General features: G+C 61.4%; 7 protein-coding genes across 7 annotated transcripts; 3 read left to right on the top strand and 4 right to left on the bottom strand.

The window, feature by feature from the left end:
* The first annotated feature begins 462 nt into the window (after nt 1-462).
* SPRG_14330 (hypothetical protein) lies at nt 463-2,056 on the top strand. Its single transcript, XM_012353458.1, has one exon. It carries the CDS (start codon nt 485-487, stop codon nt 1,979-1,981), a length of 1,497 nt encoding a protein of 498 aa, XP_012208848.1. The 5' UTR covers nt 463-484; the 3' UTR covers nt 1,982-2,056.
* Nucleotides 2,057-2,106: 50 nt separating this feature from the next.
* SPRG_14329 (hypothetical protein) lies at nt 2,107-4,858 on the bottom strand (the record flags this gene model as incomplete). The annotated part of the gene is made up of 5 exons (XM_012353457.1): nt 2,107-2,834; nt 2,873-3,640; nt 3,664-4,021; nt 4,070-4,654; nt 4,703-4,858. 5 exons carry the CDS (start codon nt 4,856-4,858, stop codon nt 2,107-2,109), a joined length of 2,595 nt encoding a protein of 864 aa, XP_012208847.1.
* A 345-nt stretch (nt 4,859-5,203) lies between these two features.
* SPRG_14328 (hypothetical protein) lies at nt 5,204-6,040 on the top strand (the record flags this gene model as incomplete). Its single annotated transcript, XM_012353456.1, has 2 exons — nt 5,204-5,449; nt 5,494-6,040. 2 exons carry the CDS (start codon nt 5,204-5,206, stop codon nt 6,004-6,006), a joined length of 759 nt encoding a protein of 252 aa, XP_012208846.1. The 3' UTR covers nt 6,007-6,040.
* A 129-nt stretch (nt 6,041-6,169) lies between these two features.
* On the bottom strand, nt 6,170-8,651 carry SPRG_14327 (hypothetical protein; the record flags this gene model as incomplete). The annotated part of the gene is made up of 9 exons (XM_012353455.1): nt 6,170-6,178; nt 6,214-6,461; nt 6,522-6,714; nt 6,762-6,817; nt 6,860-7,409; nt 7,454-7,578; nt 7,627-7,672; nt 7,725-7,844; nt 7,893-8,651. The coding sequence occupies 9 exons, from the start codon at nt 8,649-8,651 to the stop codon at nt 6,170-6,172; spliced, it is 2,106 nt and encodes a 701-aa protein (XP_012208845.1).
* A 2,099-nt stretch (nt 8,652-10,750) lies between these two features.
* SPRG_14326 (hypothetical protein) lies at nt 10,751-11,230 on the bottom strand (the record flags this gene model as incomplete). The annotated part of the gene is made up of 2 exons (XM_012353454.1): nt 10,751-10,829; nt 10,875-11,230. 2 exons carry the CDS (start codon nt 11,228-11,230, stop codon nt 10,751-10,753), a joined length of 435 nt encoding a protein of 144 aa, XP_012208844.1.
* Nucleotides 11,231-12,060: 830 nt separating this feature from the next.
* SPRG_14325 (succinate dehydrogenase iron-sulfur subunit) lies at nt 12,061-13,103 on the top strand. Its single transcript, XM_012353453.1, has 4 exons — nt 12,061-12,180; nt 12,233-12,390; nt 12,440-12,792; nt 12,843-13,103. Exons 1-4 carry the CDS (start codon nt 12,082-12,084, stop codon nt 13,031-13,033), a joined length of 801 nt encoding a protein of 266 aa, XP_012208843.1. The 5' UTR covers nt 12,061-12,081; the 3' UTR covers nt 13,034-13,103.
* Nucleotides 13,104-13,475: 372 nt separating this feature from the next.
* Nucleotides 13,476-16,806, bottom strand: SPRG_14324 (hypothetical protein; the record flags this gene model as incomplete). The annotated part of the gene is made up of 8 exons (XM_012353452.1): nt 13,476-13,817; nt 13,864-14,059; nt 14,104-15,512; nt 15,558-15,707; nt 15,762-15,812; nt 15,861-16,034; nt 16,092-16,368; nt 16,422-16,806. Coding segments are annotated over 8 exons (2,972 nt in total), but the record flags the coding sequence as incomplete, so codon positions are not given.
* Nucleotides 16,807-16,876: the final 70 nt, after the last annotated feature.

Genomic DNA, 16,876 nt, shown 5'->3' with positions numbered 1-16,876 from the left:
GAACGGCGCCGAAGTGGCACGCCCCATTTCATTGAGTCTGCACCGCTTGTCGCGCCAAGATTTGCACGCCTGTCTCGTGTCTCTGCACCACGGACGCCCCGCCCACTCGCCTGTATGCCGTCGCTACCGCGTCACGACGACGTCCGATCCTCTTCTTCGTATCGACACTGCGCGGGCTCGTTAGTCGTCGGGCGACAACTGCACTGCTGGCGACGTCAGGAGGACCAGAGCGCGATTACTTTTCTCACGCTCGCTGATTGCATCATCATCGTATTGCGATCTTTGACATGTCTGTAGAGGTCCCTTTTTATGGCCTTCGCTACTGGCCGCCATGCTCTGCCAAGAGACCAATCACCGCGTCCCACCTCGCGTCTCATTGGCTAAAATGCGAAATAAAGGCTGTGCATCCGGATACACAATTCATGTATCCGGTGGCGGCTTCCGCGGAGGTCCAGCATTTTCGGATTTCGCAGATCCTACGACGATGGCCAAGGAGACGGCGAAGACGACGAAGACGCCCAAGGTCGAGGACCAGGAGCACGTTCCGCTGGTCGCGGCCTTCCTCTGCTACTTCAACTTTGCGATCCTCATCACCTTTGGCCGGCTGCGCGACTTTGTCGGCTCGTGGATCGGCTACTCGCGCTACCAGTCGGCCGAGGACCGCCGACCGGGCGTCGCCGACATGTTTATTGCGTGGGAAAACTTTTACACGAACCGGATTTACCACCGCGTCCAAGACGTCTTCAACCGACCGGTGTCGTCGGCGCCGGGCGCGCGCATCGACGTCATCAAGCGCGTCTCGCACGACGGCAACAAGTCGATGACGTGGACGCACGAGACGCAAAACTGCCTCAACCTCGGCTCGTACAACTACCTCGGCTTTGCCGACGACTGGATGGGCACGTGCGCGCGCATGGTGCTGCCGGTCGTCGACGCGCGCAACGTGTGCAGCAATGCGCCGTCGGGCGAGTATGGCACGACGCCCGAACACGAAGAGCTCGAGACGCTCGTCGCCGAGTTCATCGGCAAGCCCGCGGCCATTGTCTACAACATGGGCTACGGCACGAACGCTGCCTCGATTCCCGCGCTCATGGGCCAAGGCACGCTCATCATCTCGGACGCACTCAACCACACGTCGATCGTCAACGGCGCGCGTGCCTCTGGTGCGACGGTCGCTGTCTTCAAGCACAACAATGCGGCGCATCTCGAGGTCATGCTGCGCACCAAGATCGCCGAGGGCCAGCCGCGCACGCACCGCCCGTGGAAAAAGATCTTTGTGATTGTCGAAGGCATCTACTCGATGGAAGGCGAGATCTGCAACCTCCGTGCGATCGTCGACGTGGCCAAGAAGTACCGCGCCTACATGTACGTCGACGAAGCCCACTCGATTGGCGCGCTCGGCGCGACCGGGCGCGGTGTCTGCGAGTACACGGGCGTGGACCCGAGCGAGATTGACATTCTCATGGGCACCTTCACCAAGTCGTTCGGCGGCATGGGCGGCTACATTGCCGCCTCGAAAGAAATCATCCACGTGCTCAAGACGGCGAGCGCCGGCCACACGCTCGGCACGAGCCTCTCGCCGGTCATCACCGCGCAGGTGCTCGCGGCGTTCAAGGTCATCATGGGCCGCGACGGCACGACCATTGGCGCGACCAAGCTCCAGGCGCTCCGCGACAACAGCAACTACCTGCGCCAGGGCCTCAAGGACATTGGTGTCGTGACGCTCGGTCAGTTTGACTCGCCCGTCATCCCCGTCATGCTCTACTCGATCTCCAAGATTGCCGAGTTTTCCCGTCAGTGCCTCAAGCGCGACATGGCGGTCGTCACGGTCGGCTTCCCCGCGACGCCGCTCCTCCTCGGCCGCGTCCGGTTCTGCGTCTCGGCCGCGCACACTAAGTCGGACCTCGAACTCGCGCTGAAGAACCTCGCGGCCGTCTCGTCGACGGTGCACATTCGCTTTGAAAAGCATCTCTTTGGCTAATCTCTACGACTTCTCCCAATGCTCTATTTTAACAAAGTGTCCAAACCGCATGAACCCAACGAAGACTACCATATTCTACTTGTATTAATAGTTGATCGCGCACATATTAGTACAACTAAGCTTACTTAATCGTCGAGGTCCGACTCGGCGTCACCATAGTGCCAGAGGCAGAGGCGGCGACGCTTGGCGTGGTCGAGAGCCGCCAAGAGCTTGTCGACAACGACCTTTTGGTACGGCTCGGCGCGCTTAATGGCCGCGCGGTCGACCTTGGCGATGCCTTGCTCCAAGAGGATCTCGGCCACGCTCTTGTCCTGGAGCTGGAGCGTCACCATCTGCCGGCCGTTGCCGTCATGGCCGTGCAGAATCGCCGTCAGCGTCTTGCCCCACGCCGTGTCGTTAAACACGTGCGCCGCGTCCTCGGCGTACTCGGCGCCGTCCCCAAACGGCTTGATGAAGCCCAAGACGCACGGCTTGGCCTGCGGCGGGTACTGCGCGAGCGCTGGGTCGAGCGGGCGGAGCCGCGTCGTCGGCACAAACTCCGTGTTGCCGTGGTCGACGAAAAACACCTGCACGCCACGCACGGAGAGCGACTCGATGCGCGCGCGGTTCCACGCCGGGCCCTGGCCGTCGTCAAAGAGGGCAGCGCAGAGCACGCCCTTCTTCATCTCAAAGGTCTTGCCGTCCGTGCCGACGGCGTCCGTAAACATCTTCATCTTTTGCTCGAGCGTCGCGAGCGTCCGGTCGCCGATGTTTTGAATGTAAAACGTCGTCGCGTTCGTAATCTCCGAGAGCCGGACGACCGGGAGGACCTCGTCCGCCGTTCGCCGCACGACCGTCTTGGCCACGGCCTCTTCTTGCTCGACAAAGTTCTTCCAGAGATGCAGGCGCGACGCCTTGGCCGTCTCTTGGGCCTTCTGGAGGTCGGCGCTCGAGCCGTGCGGTCAATCGAGAAATCGTCAATGCGCGCATAGCCGCTCGAGAGGAGCGTCACGCCAAAGTCGTTCTTCGTGTCCTTCGTGCCCACAAACATCGGGCCAAACGCGTTGCCCATGCGGTCCATGTCCTCGACTTCGATGAGCACGTTGCGCTGCATGACGCTGCGGCGCGCAAGGCGGCGTGCGTCCTCGCCGTACGGCTCGGCGTCCTTGGACGGCTTGGCCGGCTGCGGGCACTTGATACCGGCCACGATAAAGTTGACCGTGCAGTTCTCCTTGGGCACGTAGACCTTGAAGCGGTTGCCAGCGTACACGGCTTCGACGACCGCGCGCATCGTCTTTTCGCGCTGGAGAAACGGAAGGTACTGCTTGGCCTTGTGCGCGTCAAAGCAGAGGTCGGTGATGCGCGCCTCGGGCGACGGCTTGCCCGAGTGGAGGCCGCGCTTGGCGGCCTTGGCCGTCGCCTCCGCGGCGACGAGGAGGTCGTAGTGGGCCGACTTTTCCTCGCCTTGGCGGTGGCGCACGACTTCGGCGAGGCCGTCGAGGATAAGCGACTCGCCGAGGTTGATGCGGGGCTTGGGCTCGGCGCCCTTCTTCTTCGCGGGCGTCGCTTCGAGAAAGACGCTCGCAAACGTCATGACGTTGTTGTCGGCCAAATTCGGGTTGTTGCGCTCGTACTCAATCTCAATCGAGACGGATTTGCCAATGCACTTGGCGCGGAGCCCTTCCTTCGAGTCGACGGCGTACGGCGCGTTCGGCTCGTTGCGCCGGGCGTTGCCCATGCGGGTGCGCGCAGCGACGAGAGGTAGATGCGCTGCTCCTCGAAATTCTTGTTCTTGTGCGCCACGACAATGCAGTCGCCGCTCACAACCTCGACGACGATCGCCGTCAGCGACGTGTCGGTCGCCGTAAGCACCGGCGGGACGTAGTCGACCCACACGCGCAGCTTGAGGAGCTTGGCCGTCTTCTCGGCGTTGCGCATCTCGGTACGCGTCGCGACGCTGAGAAACTCCGAGCTCCAGTCGCTCATCTTGCCGAGACCGTTCTTGAGGATCTCGACGCTAATGTTGTGGCCCGACGGGTGCACGACGCTGCCAAAGCAATTCTAAGATGTCATGAGATATCGGCAAGACAAGGCAAGAGAGAGACGTACACCAAACTTGTCGACACCCTCGAGCTTGACGTTGACCTTGCGGTGCAGGAGGCGCATCTCGGTAAAGAGCTTGGCTTCGCGCGCAAACGGTGCGGGGCCCGTGGCTTCGGCGCCGACCGGCGGGTTGATGCGCGGGCACTGGACGCCCGAGAGCGCAAAGTTGATGATCTGCATCGTCGAGAGGAGGATGACGCGCATCGCCGCGCCGTCGCGGACCATTTCGATGATCGCGGGGATCTGCTGGCCCTTGAAGCGGCCCAAGAGCTCTTCGCCCGTCGCGCCACCCCACGTCACGTGGCGCGTCGCATTGTTGTCTTCGGCGTACATTCCCTTCTTCTCCGTGATCGCGATCTGCTCGACGCGCAGCATCTCTTCCAAGTCGGGCGAGCACCCATCGCGGCTCTGTTCGAGCGTCTTGACCTTGGCAAAACCAGCCTTGGCAACGAGGACGCACACGTTTTCGCCGTCGAGGTAGATCGAGCCAAAGTCGCGGTTGATGACCGAGACCTTGTACTCGACCTTGAAGCGCACGACCTTGCCAATGAGGAGGTTGCGCAGGTACTCGCGCGATGCAAATGCGTACGGCTAATGCCCATCATGAGCCATGCCTCCAAGATCCACATATGCATCTACCTCGTCGTGCTGCTCGGCTGTGCGGGCGAGCTTGGGCGCCTGGAGCGAGGCCAGCGTAAGCATGAGCTCCGGCGGAGGGCCATTCGTGGCGTTGCCCATGAGGACGACAGTGTCGCCGCTAAGGACGGCCTTCACGGTAGCATTGCCCGACGCCATCTTGAGAGGTTGACTGCAAATTCGGAAATGAGGGCAACCGCAGACAGGATCCTCGTCGCAATACAAACTTCAAGTCGGCCGGTAGACGCGATTTCGTCCGCAAATCACCACGCTTGTCCGGATACCGTGGATTCCGAGCGCCATTCTCAACACAATGCGTTTTGAGAAACCCAAGCGCTTGAAGCTAATCCCACGCGTCTTTACAATATACAACGTCTCATGTTTTGGGAATCAATGCGCTTAAATAGTGTGCAAATAGACACGACGCGTCTGTGCCACTCAAACTCAAAATACAAGTGACTGCATTACGTACACGGTATGCAAGACTTCAACCTGCGGCCAAAGATGCGCCACACGTGTGGCGGGTCCACGTGTCACAACGACGGCCCGACGCTGCGCTGCGCCCGGTGCAAGGTCCAGCGCTACTGCTCCCGCGCCTGCCAAGCAGAGGCATGGCCGGCCCACCGGACGGCCTGCGGCCACATGGTCATGGCGACGACCTGGCAGGCCCTCGAGGCCGCGTGGTGGACCCAGCTCCCCGTCGCCGTGCGGCAAGCGCTCGAGGCTGACGGACTTACGATCACCTCCATGGTACGCCGATGCGCGATCTGCCACCTTCCTCACCTCCGTCGTAGGCGTTCTTTGGCGAAGTGTACTTTGTCTTGGCGGGCCTCAAGCCCTGCGTCGTGCTTACCGGCGTGCCCACGCCTTGGAAAGAGCACTTTCTCGAGCATGTGGTACGGCCCAGCGGCGTTCTCGGCGCGCCCAACGTGCGACTCGCGTCGTCTGGCAGCGTCCACACGCACGCGTTTGACTTGTCCAACCACGTTGTGCTGCTCCACACCATGCATCCCATGTACGCCGAGGCCGCTTCGCTCCTCCACGTCGATATGCCACTCGCCGCATCGGTTATGGTCACCGAGTCGCAGGTCGCTCGCATCCTCGACTACCCCGTCGGCCTCGACGAGTGCGCGGTCGGTACGATGTTGGAAGTGGCTTATTTTAGCAACGACACGCTTCTGACGACGTTCTGCGCGCTCGATACGCCACGTCATCGACGCCTCATTAACGTTCACTTCCAACGCTACCAAAGTGCACTCGGCTCGATGCTACCGCTGCGCATCGAGGCCGTCGTCGTGTCGTCGTGAGTCGTCGTACTGCGCCTGGATGCGCGCGGCCCACGCCGTCTGCTGGGCCACGTCGGCGGGTGTCGCAGGCATCTCGGTGCGCGGCGGTACCGGTATGCGCCTTCTCGGAGTCTTCTTTGGGGACAATTGCGCCTTGTGCAACGGCGAGAGCAGCAACTCGACCTTATAAACACTTGAATCGCAGGTGTCCGTAGCGTAATGGAGTACCGTCTCGGCGTCCGTCTGTGGCTGCTTCTTGCGCAGCGTCTGCCAGCGCGACTCCTGTGGCGTCTCGGTCTGTAGAAACGACGCGTGAAAAAGCGTTTTGGAAGCATTTCCGTCGACGGCTTGGGTCTCGGACGCGACAAACGCCGACAAATCGTCGTCGTCGTCGTCGACAGGCGGGCGCGTTGGCGACCGCTTGGTGCGCCGTGGGTGGCTTCTCGGTTTCGCCGTTGGATGGTAGTCGCCAGGACCTACAACAACGCGCCGCTCAGTATTGCTTTTTCTCACAAGGCTCGAGACAAACACCCGACCTGGCGTCACGCCGGCGAGGGGCTTGGCTGTCGGCGCCGGCATTTCGTACGTCCAGAGCGTCATGGTCAGCGGCGCCTTTATCGGCGGTGGACATGCAGCGACGCGGGCGCGCGAGCGGCCCACTTCGATGGCGGTCAAGAGTCGTCGGATCACATCCAACGACATGGCGTTGGACCCAAGGTCACTCGGCGTCTACCGCAAGCCATCACTGCGCTGTTTTAACTTCAGCATTGGCGTACCATGCTCAAAAGGTTTTGAAGGCGGTTGTCGGCTTCCACCATCTGTGGCTCGAGCTCTAGTGGAGGCTATGAGCCACACATGTGTGGCTGCGTTGTACCGGGTGGTATCTCGGAGGTCTGGAGGGCTTCAAAGCGCTGCAGTAGCTGCGCGACCTCAGTTTGCAGCTGTGCTAACGACACCGTCGTGTGCGGCTGCGTCGATGCGATTGGCTTTGCGGGTTCGAACCCGGCGCTCAAGAGGTCCTCGACACCGTCATGGATGCTTGCAAGGAACGCTGCGTCGTCGGGGTTCATCGCCTTGTTCATCGGTGGCGCCTTCTTTGGAGCTGCCTTGGTTGGGGGTGGCTGTGCTTTCTTGACGGCCGTCGGGACAGGATCTTTTGAAGCATGTGTTGAGTTTGCAGCGGTGTTCCTCGTCGCGGCGACCGGCTCGGAAGCCGCGGACGTCGCAACGAACCCTGGTCCCGACGGCTTTTTCAATTTTTTCTTCTTCATCGTTGTCTTGTCCGAGGCTGATAGACGCGTGAGGTTGGACGGTAGACTATATTTGTCTCGGTAGCTCTCCATTTCCATCAGCAAGGCGCGGTAAAAAAGACATCGCTGCAGGGGAAAGCTGCCTCGCAGTCCAAACGTATCATGGAACGCGGCCTACGTTCCTCATGCTTCTGGGATGGTACAAGCGCAAGGCGCACCGGTGTGAGCTTGAGAAAGGCTGGGCCGTCAACTTTGTTCTTGTGAAGACCCGTGGACGGGACGTGGACGACGTCAAGGAAGCAGCGCAGCTCGTCACAGCTCCACGAGCTCACGCGGGACCGATCTACGCGCGGGTCTAAGCTTCCATTGCGGATCATGAAAGCGACGTTACCAAGGAAGGCAGCCACGGTTTTGGACGTCGGCGACAGCTCCAGTTGCTATGTAGCATCCCGCAGCGTAATCGGGAATATGCGTGGCGCATCGCACTACCTTGCGCAAGACGAGACAAAATTGTTTCAGGCTCTTGGGCGGTTCGTGCTGCAGTTTGGTCGTGGCCAGGACAGTGGAGAGCTCTGGCGTAAGCTGCAGCGGGACGCAGAGGAATGCTTTCTGCGACCACACACATGAGAAATTAGACAACTCGTTCATGTTCACAACCTCGTGCAGACGGAGGTCGGCGGCTTGGACGATGGGAAGGGACGCGGGTAGCGCTGGCGTCGACGTCGATCCGAGAACGATCGCCGACTGCTGGTCGACCATGAAGCGCTCGACTTGATGCCGCTCGGCTTGACATCCAACGTCACTCAGGCACGTGGAGCAGAGGGCCGTCGTACAGTCGCAGCACCAGTGCGCAGCCACCTCGGTGACGCACAAGTGGCAGTGGTGGGCTTTCGTCGCCAGTAGCTCTTCAGGCGACTCGAGCACCGGTGGCAATTCCGGTAGCTCCGTCTCTGGCCGCGACGATGCCGCGAGGAAGGCATGGACGACGCTTTGGAGCTCCGTCTCGAGCAGCCACATGCTCGTCCGCCGCGGCAGCGACTCGGTCTCCTGCTGCAGACCACCATGCAGCGCGCCGTACATGCTGTCGGTCATGGTCTGAAGCGCAACGATAAGAGCGGAGCGGAGAAGCTCCTTCTTCGGTGGCGGGCGGGGCAGCGCGGGAGGCGCCATTGCTTTGGCCAAGCGCGATGACGTGGCCGACGACGGGCGCTTGGTTGCAATGGGCGGCCTTACGCTCGATTTTGTGTTCGGTGGTTTCGTGCGCGCAGCCGCTGATGGCTGGTTGCTGGCTTTCGTGGGTGCTGGCTTGGCCGGCGGTTCGGCTGCCGTCGGCGCCGACGTGTCGGGTGGTACCGTTGCCAGCTCAGGTGCGTGGCGCGCTTGCTCGACCGCGGCAATCTCGTGGTTCTTGCGCATGCGTCCGACGTGGCCTTCCGCGTGCTTCTTCTGGACGCGTATACGTGGCGGCTTCTGGGGCGGCGGCGCCTGTCTTGGCGGCGGTCTAAAAATAGAATGGTTGCGTGCGATTAGAATGACACGCGGTGTACATTATGGGCGGCGCGTCGTCGCAACGCAACTCGAACATTTTTTTCCACTCCGAGTGCACGTCGGGCTGGGGGGCCACCGCGAGACCACCGAGCATCGCGGGCTTGGGTGCCGGTTTGGCGGCAATGGTGAGCGTGGCCTTTGGTGGCGACGAGACGAGCGAGTGGCGAAACGAAGGCAGCGGCTCCGCGTCAACCTCGTCCGTCGCCTCCGGCTCGTCACCGCTGGTAGCGATCGCAGGGACACACATCGTAGGCTTTTGCACGGTGGCGTCTTCAAGTGGAATGGACGGAGAAGGTGTCGCAGCGACTATGGGTTCTTGAACGGGCGTGCATGTCCTTGTCAAGGCTACAGCTGGTGGTTCGGAATCGGGGCTGAAACTTGGAGACGGTGGCATGTCGCTTTCAGAGTGCAGCGGGGACACCGTAGCAGCCCCCTCCGTTGATGGTGAAGACGTTTTAACAGTGGGCTTCGACACCGTGGCTACCACAGGCGTTGATGTCACCAGTCTGGGCTCCGATACTGGTCGCTCCAAGGAAGGAGTGGGCTCGAAAGTCATCGATTTTGTTGGTGGGCGGACTGCAGGCGCGTCTGCGGGGCCTGGGGCTTGCTTTTCTTGCGGTTCGGGAGCAATTGACGTACTCTTGCCGACTTGTTGCGAGTCAGCAGCAGACGCTTTGGATGGTGTCGGTGCGTCTTCGATACCTCCATGGCTTTTCCCTCTGGTTCGTCTGGGGGACTAGGATGGGCCTTTTGTGATGATGGTCGTGATGCGGACTCGACAGCTACAGTAGCAGGCGGGAGCACCCCAGCGACAAGGTCGTTTGACGGAGGCGGGGCTGTAGTTGTCGGAACAGAAGCGACGAGCGGTGGTACAAGCTCCCGTGGCGCAGTTTCTAGGACTGGCAGCGGTTCGTGCGATGGCTTCTTCTGGAGAGTCTTTGGTTCGACGGCTGGAACCTCGACCAAGGTCCTCTGTGCGTCTGGCATCTGTGGTACGCTGATTTCTGGCAGCAGTGCCGATGGGCTGGGCGATGGTGTAACCATCGGCGCTGCAGTGGTGTCTACACCTTTGGCACCGTGTCCGACCGTATTTGTGGCGTCCGTAAGCACTGGCGTGGAGGTGACCTTGATTTCTGGTTCGACGTCGATACGTGCAGTCGAGATCTCTGCCACGGGAGCTGCGACCGATGCAGTAGTCGGCATATCCTGTGTGGATTCTTGCTGCTTCGAGTCTCCTGTGCTATCCACGGCCGGCTCGTTTATGGGCGGTGCAGGTTTTGACGCAGCTTCAAGGTCTGGAGTTGGGTTGGCAACCTTGCTGAGCTTAACCACTGGCACACCCATGGATGCATCGGGTAGCGGAATGTCGACTTGAGCGGGGTCCATACCCGCGGAGGCGGCTGGTATCGAGCTAGTTGTCGCGAACTCGACAGGTGCTTTGGTGGCAGTCAGCGTCCCACTGGTCGCAGTCTCGGGCTTGAGATCTTCGGACGGCATTGACGGCGCTGCTTCAAACGGTACCGCAAGTGCACCTTCGGCTGGAAGATCCTTTGGAGCAGCAGGTGCGCTTGTCGACGTGGCTTCTTCTACCAAGTGCTCGGATGGTGCAATTTCCGAATTCTCAGATCTTGCGGGAGCCGTTGGCACGGGAGGCGTCGCCGGCGCAGGATCGATGGCTTTAGCCGCCGGCGTGGGCTCTGGTGATGCAATGGCTAGCTCCACAGGTGGTGGCTCCGAGACACTTGCCGACGCTGGAGACACAGGCTCCTCGACGACCTCGGACGGCGCCTCAAGAGCCACTGACGGGACCTCAACATCCACCGACGGGACCGCGGCGACCACAGAAGGTGCCTCCACCACCGGGGGTGCCACGGCGGCGTTCGGGGCCTCGACAGCCGCAGACGGCGCATCGACAGCGGGGACGTTAGCAGCAGGCAAGCCATCTGTAATCACCGCTGCTGCATCGACTAGGACCTCGACTGCAGCAGGAGCAGACGAGGTGTCCGTGACCGACGGTGCTTCGGTGACCAAAGGCTCGACAACCGTCTCGGCCACCGCGGTCTCGACAACCTGCGGCGGCAGCACTTCCACCGAGAGGAAGAGCTCGCCCCGGCGCTTGGGTCCGTGGTTGAGGGGTACGCCTTCTCGATCGGGTTCTTGCCGTTGGCCGCGTCCGCGCGCCACTCGGCGACGCTGAGCGTACAGCTGCCCAGCAGATCGTTCTTGGGCTCCTTCGGGCGCTCGACGAGAACACTCAGCTCGTCACCGACATCGTCAAACTCGAGCACCTCGTCCCACGTCGGGTTGGTGCCGCCGGCCACGTGCACCTGCGTTTGCAGCGTCGTGGGTCCGAGCGTCAGCGCAACGCGCGCATCCTGCTTGCTGAAGATCTGCGCATCGTACAAGTTCCTCGCCCGCTGGACGCGGATGCGGACCCGGCCCGCCATACTCGGCGATGAAACCGCCCAAGATTCGACCTTATCCTCAATCTACCAAGCCGTCTCTTGACCCTTCCACGCCGATAGCGTACCACTAGAACGACTCGATCGACAAGGCGGCGCTGGCCATGATGCATGCGCTTCTATGCAGCGCCGTATCTTGGCCGACGACTTGGGTGGGTTCGACGTCGTTGGCTAGCGTACCAAGCAACTGCCCGCTCGCGCCTGACGACTCCGCTCTTTTGTCGGATCGGGCGCAACACCATGATGGCCTTTGCGGCGAAGAATGGCCATGCGGCCACAGTGCGCAGATCACGCCCATGATGGACATGCCCAGCTGCAGCCGCCTCGCTCCTCGCAGCATGCAGCCGTCGTCACTAGGATACGTCGCATAGCATGCATTCGTCGTTGCTATAATTGACCGAGGCCGTCTCGGGTGCATCATCAATGATGCGCCACATGTCGCCTGCCATCTCGACACCACGGCTTGAACTTGCCTTCAAGGGCGCGGGCTGCAGTGCATGCCTCCTTCCATCCATTGCAGTGCCTAGGCGCTTGTAGAGCCGTTCCATGTAGCATGTCATGGCAGCGCGCATGGGCGAAGGTCGTCGAAGACAGGCCGGTTGGATGATGTTGTCGCAGGGCCGGGCCCGCGGCCGTGGCCCATCCCCGATGAATGCTAACGAAGTTATCGTCAACGGAACTGCAAGTGCGGTAAAGTCCGAATTCGTACTTAAACGCGCTAAATCGAACGTGATTGAGCATTTCCCGCACCTAACCGGGACTTTCGACACCTTTTGACGGTCGGCCCCCACCACGAACGCTCGGATGTGGGGTCAGTCTTCCAATAGTCCAGCACCATGATGCAAACTCGTCTCCTGGCCCGCTCGTCCGCCATCGGCGCGCGCTCCTTCGCGGCCGCGGCTGCCGACCTCAAGCTCCAGGCGCCGGCGACCAAGGTAGACATCGCATACGCATGGCCAGGCGCATGACAATGCCATGGACATGTAGAACGTCAAGTACTTCAAGATCTACCGCTGGGACCCCGAGACGAAGGAGAAGCCGTACTTGTGCACGTACCCGGTCGACCTCAACGAGTGTGGCCCCATGGTGTTGGACGCGCTCCTCAAGATCAAGAACGAGCAGGACCCGACCTTGACCTTCCGCCGGTAAACGCCCTTGATGCCGCATTGCAGGAAGAGGCTCATGACCCTGTAGCTCGTGCCGTGAAGGTATCTGCGGCTCATGCGCCATGAACATTGATGGCGGGAACACGCTTGCGTGCTTGTCGCCGATCGACAAGAAGACGGACACGACCAAGATTTACCCGTTGCCGCACATGTATGTCATCCGCGACTTGGTGCCCGACATGAACAACTTCTACGAACAATACAAATCGATCAAGCCGTGGCTGCAGTCGGATGTGGTCAAGGACGACAACACGGAGTACTTGCAATCCAAGGAAGACCGCAAGAAGTTGGATGGCATGTACGAGTGCATCCTCTGCGCGTGCTGCAGCACGTCGTGCCCGAGCTACTGGTGGAACCCCGACAAGTACCTCGGCCCTGCCGGTACGATCACCGTCTCTGCATCATGGGCTTATGATGTTGCCGCTTTCTAGTCCTCATGCAAGCGTTCCGCTGGATTGAAGACTCGCGCGACACCAAGACGCAGGAGCGTCTCGCCGCGTTGGACGACACGTACAAGCTGTACCGTTGCCACACGATCATGAACTGCACCAAGACGTGCCCCAAGCACTTGAACCCGGCCAAGGCCATTGGTAAGATCAAGAAGATGCTCTCGCCCTTGTAAGCGGCGGAGCATGCGGCGGTCGATGACACTCGTGATGAACCAAAATAAAAAGTGAGTCTTTGCATTGGAACGCACCTTGTCTCGCTCTGCCTCGACGCGTACGAGGTCTCGGGACGATGCAATTGCAACGTCCTGCGTCAGGCGTCACGCCAACGACCCTGTCGCACACACGCCAAACTTCCCAAGCTTCCAACTTGCTGTACCAAGCCCCATGCCACCCATGGTGCGATGCCCCAGCAGTCGAGCCACGCGATGCAGAGCCGACGCCCGCCGTTGCGGAAGCACGCGCCAAGCATCTCGCTTGCGCCACGCTCTCAGTGCGAATGAAGAGCTCGCATATTGAGCCTCATGCCGGCGGCTACCCAAGCTCCTTCCTACAAGTTGCGCTCGAAGCATCCCACTGCATGGACCGACTGCGCACGACGATAATGCAGCACACGAACGAGGTAGATGATCATGTGTACAGTCGGCGCATGCCGGTCTGAATGACGTCATGGTACAAGCTGTGGAGGCGCTCGATCCACGCGCGACGGGCGCCCCATGCAAACGCTGGAATCGTCGCGTCGAGGACATCGGCGGCCGTCGTGGCCGCGATGCACGTCGGCTGCAGCTCGCGCAGGAGCACGAGGGTCAATAGCGGTATGTAGTCCATGCCGTAGACACCGACCAAGTTGATGTACACCATGACGTGGCGCCACGGGAGGACAGACCAGAGACCGTGGAGCTGCCAGCGCAAGAGCAATGTCGTGAGTGGAACGTGCAGTCGCTTGAGCGCCGTCAGCACCTATTGGCTCGATGAACAATTATCAACTTGATAGAAAGGTAGGTACGGCAGGGCACTCGGTGCCAGCGACCGCTTCGACGATGGATGCGACGCGGAAGAGTGGGACGGGGCAGCCCTGGAACGTGGCGTCGGCCATTGCGCGCGCGGGCCAGAGGAAGAGCGCCGGGCCTGCGCCCCGGAGCGCCGCCAAACACGCCAGCACCTCCTTGACACTGTGGCGCGGCGACAACATCACGAGGAGACTCCACACAAACGGGTCGCACGCTTCGCGCCCAAGGCCGCGAACGTCGGCGGTAACAACGACGTGCACGGCAACGCGTCGAGCCCAATCGACGTAGTCATGTGCTTGAGCCACCGGTTGATGACCGGCAGCCATGTCTCGGACGCGGGTTCGATCGAAGGCAAGGCCGACGACGCACACCTTGGGTACGGCAGTGCGAGCTTGCTCTTGGCGCCGACGACAAGCTCCATGACAACATCGCCGAGCCACGCGGTGAGCGGCGCGTCATCGGGCACACTCGCCATGTCGTCGACAATGTGCCAATAGAGGTCGCCGATCGCCTTAAAGTCCAAGTGGTTGGTCGCGGCGCGCATGGCGTGCTGCAACTGCAAAAACTGCGCCTCGAGGGACCGGAGCGACAACGCGCATGGCGTTGCGACCGTCGTTGGCAGCGTGCGAAGCAGCACATCTGGCTCATCGCGCGTCGCTGTGATGCGCTGGAATCGTTGCTGGATGCGGTGCTGGCGCCACGAGATCGGGTCGATCGCACACGGTGGCATCTGGTTGAGGCAGTCGCATTGCCATAGCGCGGCGTCTACTTGCATCGCCACCGCATGTGCACCCGCAGGCGACGAATGCACGAGCGCGTCCACCAGAACCAGCTGCGCTAAATGCGAGACGTCCCCAGCCCTCGCGTCCACGACCCAGCGACGCCACCACGGCGAGTGTGCGATGCCATTCGAAGCATACGGCGTTCGAAAGAGAAGCGCGAGGTCCGATAGGTCGACCACCGTGTCCCGCAGCTCCAGAGGTGCGTCGACACCGCAGTCCACGAGCGCTTCAAACCCGTCGACGTGCGAATTCAACGCGTCGACGCGGTCCTCGAACGTCGTCGCCAGCGTCGTGCTGGCGTGCAAGAAGGTAGCTGCCGACGTTGGTATCGAAAGCATCTGCAAGAGCGTGTGCATGTCCCGCGCCGCCCACAGCGGCTCGAGGGTGATCGGAAACGCAAGCAGCAAGTCGTAGGCGAGCGCGAGCCCGCGTGCGGTCGCCGTGAGATCGCGCAGGATGCAGTCCCGCAGCCGTGTCGGCAAGGCCGGGCACGCGTCTCGCACGATCGCCAACCATGCTGTCGAGCTTGTAAAGAGGTCGAGCCAGAGAAGCGAGGCCCGACAGGCACCGGCGATGCGCGCGTGCATTTCGCCAGCGCATACGGTGGCATCGGACACAAGGGACACGATCTGGTGCGCAGCGTCCGCCGTCGGCGGCAGCGAGAGGAGGCCGTCGACGGCGCTTCCCACGAGCTGCTGCACGAACGCCTGGATGCGCGGGTGGTCGCGGTGCACGAGCACGTGTTGCATGTACGTAAGCAACAGCGGCTTGGCATCTCTTGAGCCCATCGCCGCATACGGGAAGGCGATGCTTGCCATGTCCACCGGGCGCTCGTGCTCGAGGCGTCGGACGTGCAGTAGCACCTACACCCGCGTCATCAAGCTAGGATGATGCAAGAACGCATTTACGTGCAGCAGTAAATCGTAGAAAGAGGCCGACTGCTGGCGACGCACGAGGTGGACGAGCTTTGGTAGCATGGCTTCGTGCATCGCATCGAGTGGCGACGAGCTGACGGCCGCACAGCCCGCGTCCGACCGCCAGAGCTGCACTAGACACACCTAGTCCATGCCGCCGTCCTCGTCTGTTGCGTTGTTTTCCATGGGACAACAAACCAGGGTTAGGTGTAGGCACGCCGCATCCAACCCAACGCTGTCCGTCTTGCTCTATACGAAAGCATGAGGAAGAGACAAGACGTAGTTAAATGTGGGTACAGGGGCAGGACATGCGGGCGACGATATCGTGAAGAGCAATTGGTTGGTCGTGGGATCCGGCGACAGAGTCGCGGGCAGTGGCGTGCTGCCGGGCTGCTCGGTTGTGGGAATTTGCATCGGAAACGCCGCTTGCACAGAGGATAATGGGAGGAGCTCGAGCAGCATGTGCAGAGTCTGACCACACAGATAGAGAGTCGTAGGTGCGACGTCCGCAGATCAAGCATGCTCTACCTGGACCATGGCCTTTTGCATGAAGATCGTGTACCACTGCGGCAGCGGCGACGGACTTTCGAGCGCAACGTGCGACGACGGCAGTAGTGTCGCGCGCGAGAGACTGCGGCGGCGATACGTCACGCCCGCCGGCGACATGGTGTGCCGGGAGAACTTGCGCCAGAGCTCGACGGCCACGTGGCCGTGCACAAGCCGCTCGATGAGGTGGCGTATGACTTGGCACTCGTGTAGCGAGTGCAGCCACTGGCCTTTCCGCGGGCACGTCAGGTGCCAGCGCCTATGGTGGACATCATGGTGTCTTCACCCTCGCACGCGTTGTTGTAGTATTACGTGAACCACGTTGCTTGCATGTCGATACAGGCCAATATCGATGCGGGCGGGATCCAGTCGGCGGCCGACCCCGAGAGGCTCTGCTCGGTACTGGGACTTAGTGGGTAGTCCCATGGCCCGAGCAGCTGTGCGGTCATAAGCAGCGCGCGGGCGTGGACGTCGGGTGGAGCATAGATCCATTCGTTGGGCAGCACGTGGAAAAGGTGGTGGACATAGCGAAGCACGCGCAGCAGGCCGCGCTGAGGCGACTGCGACGGCGTCGGCGACGCGATCGATGGCTTGCGAAGAAAGAGAGCTGCGCGAGGTGTGCTATGCAGCAGCGTCTCGAGCAGCACAGCGTACAGCCGGCACTGCGCAGCGATGTCGGTGCCTTGGACGAGCATATGCATTCGCGTGATCGCACTTGTCGACGTCGCGTCGTCCTTGTCGAGGCAAAATGGCACGAGGCGGCGCGT

This window comes from Saprolegnia parasitica, assembly GCF_000151545.1.
Source record: "Saprolegnia parasitica CBS 223.65 unplaced genomic scaffold supercont2.124, whole genome shotgun sequence".
NCBI classification, from domain to species: Eukaryota; Oomycota; class Saprolegniomycetes; order Saprolegniales; family Saprolegniaceae; genus Saprolegnia; species Saprolegnia parasitica.
This window is presented reverse-complemented; position numbering and strand designations above follow the sequence as displayed.

Coding starts and splice junctions, on each gene's coding strand:
- SPRG_14330 (XM_012353458.1), top strand. CDS start 485: ATGGCCAAGGAGACGGCGAAGACGACGAAGACGCCCAAGGTCGAGGAC.
- SPRG_14325 (XM_012353453.1), top strand. CDS start 12,082: ATGATGCAAACTCGTCTCCTGGCCCGCTCGTCCGCCATCGGCGCGCGC. Junction 12,181..12,232: donor TCCAGGCGCCGGCGACCAAG/GTAGACATCGCA, acceptor ATGGACATGTAG/AACGTCAAGTACTTCAAGAT. Junction 12,793..12,842: donor CAAGTACCTCGGCCCTGCCG/GTACGATCACCG, acceptor GCCGCTTTCTAG/TCCTCATGCAAGCGTTCCGC.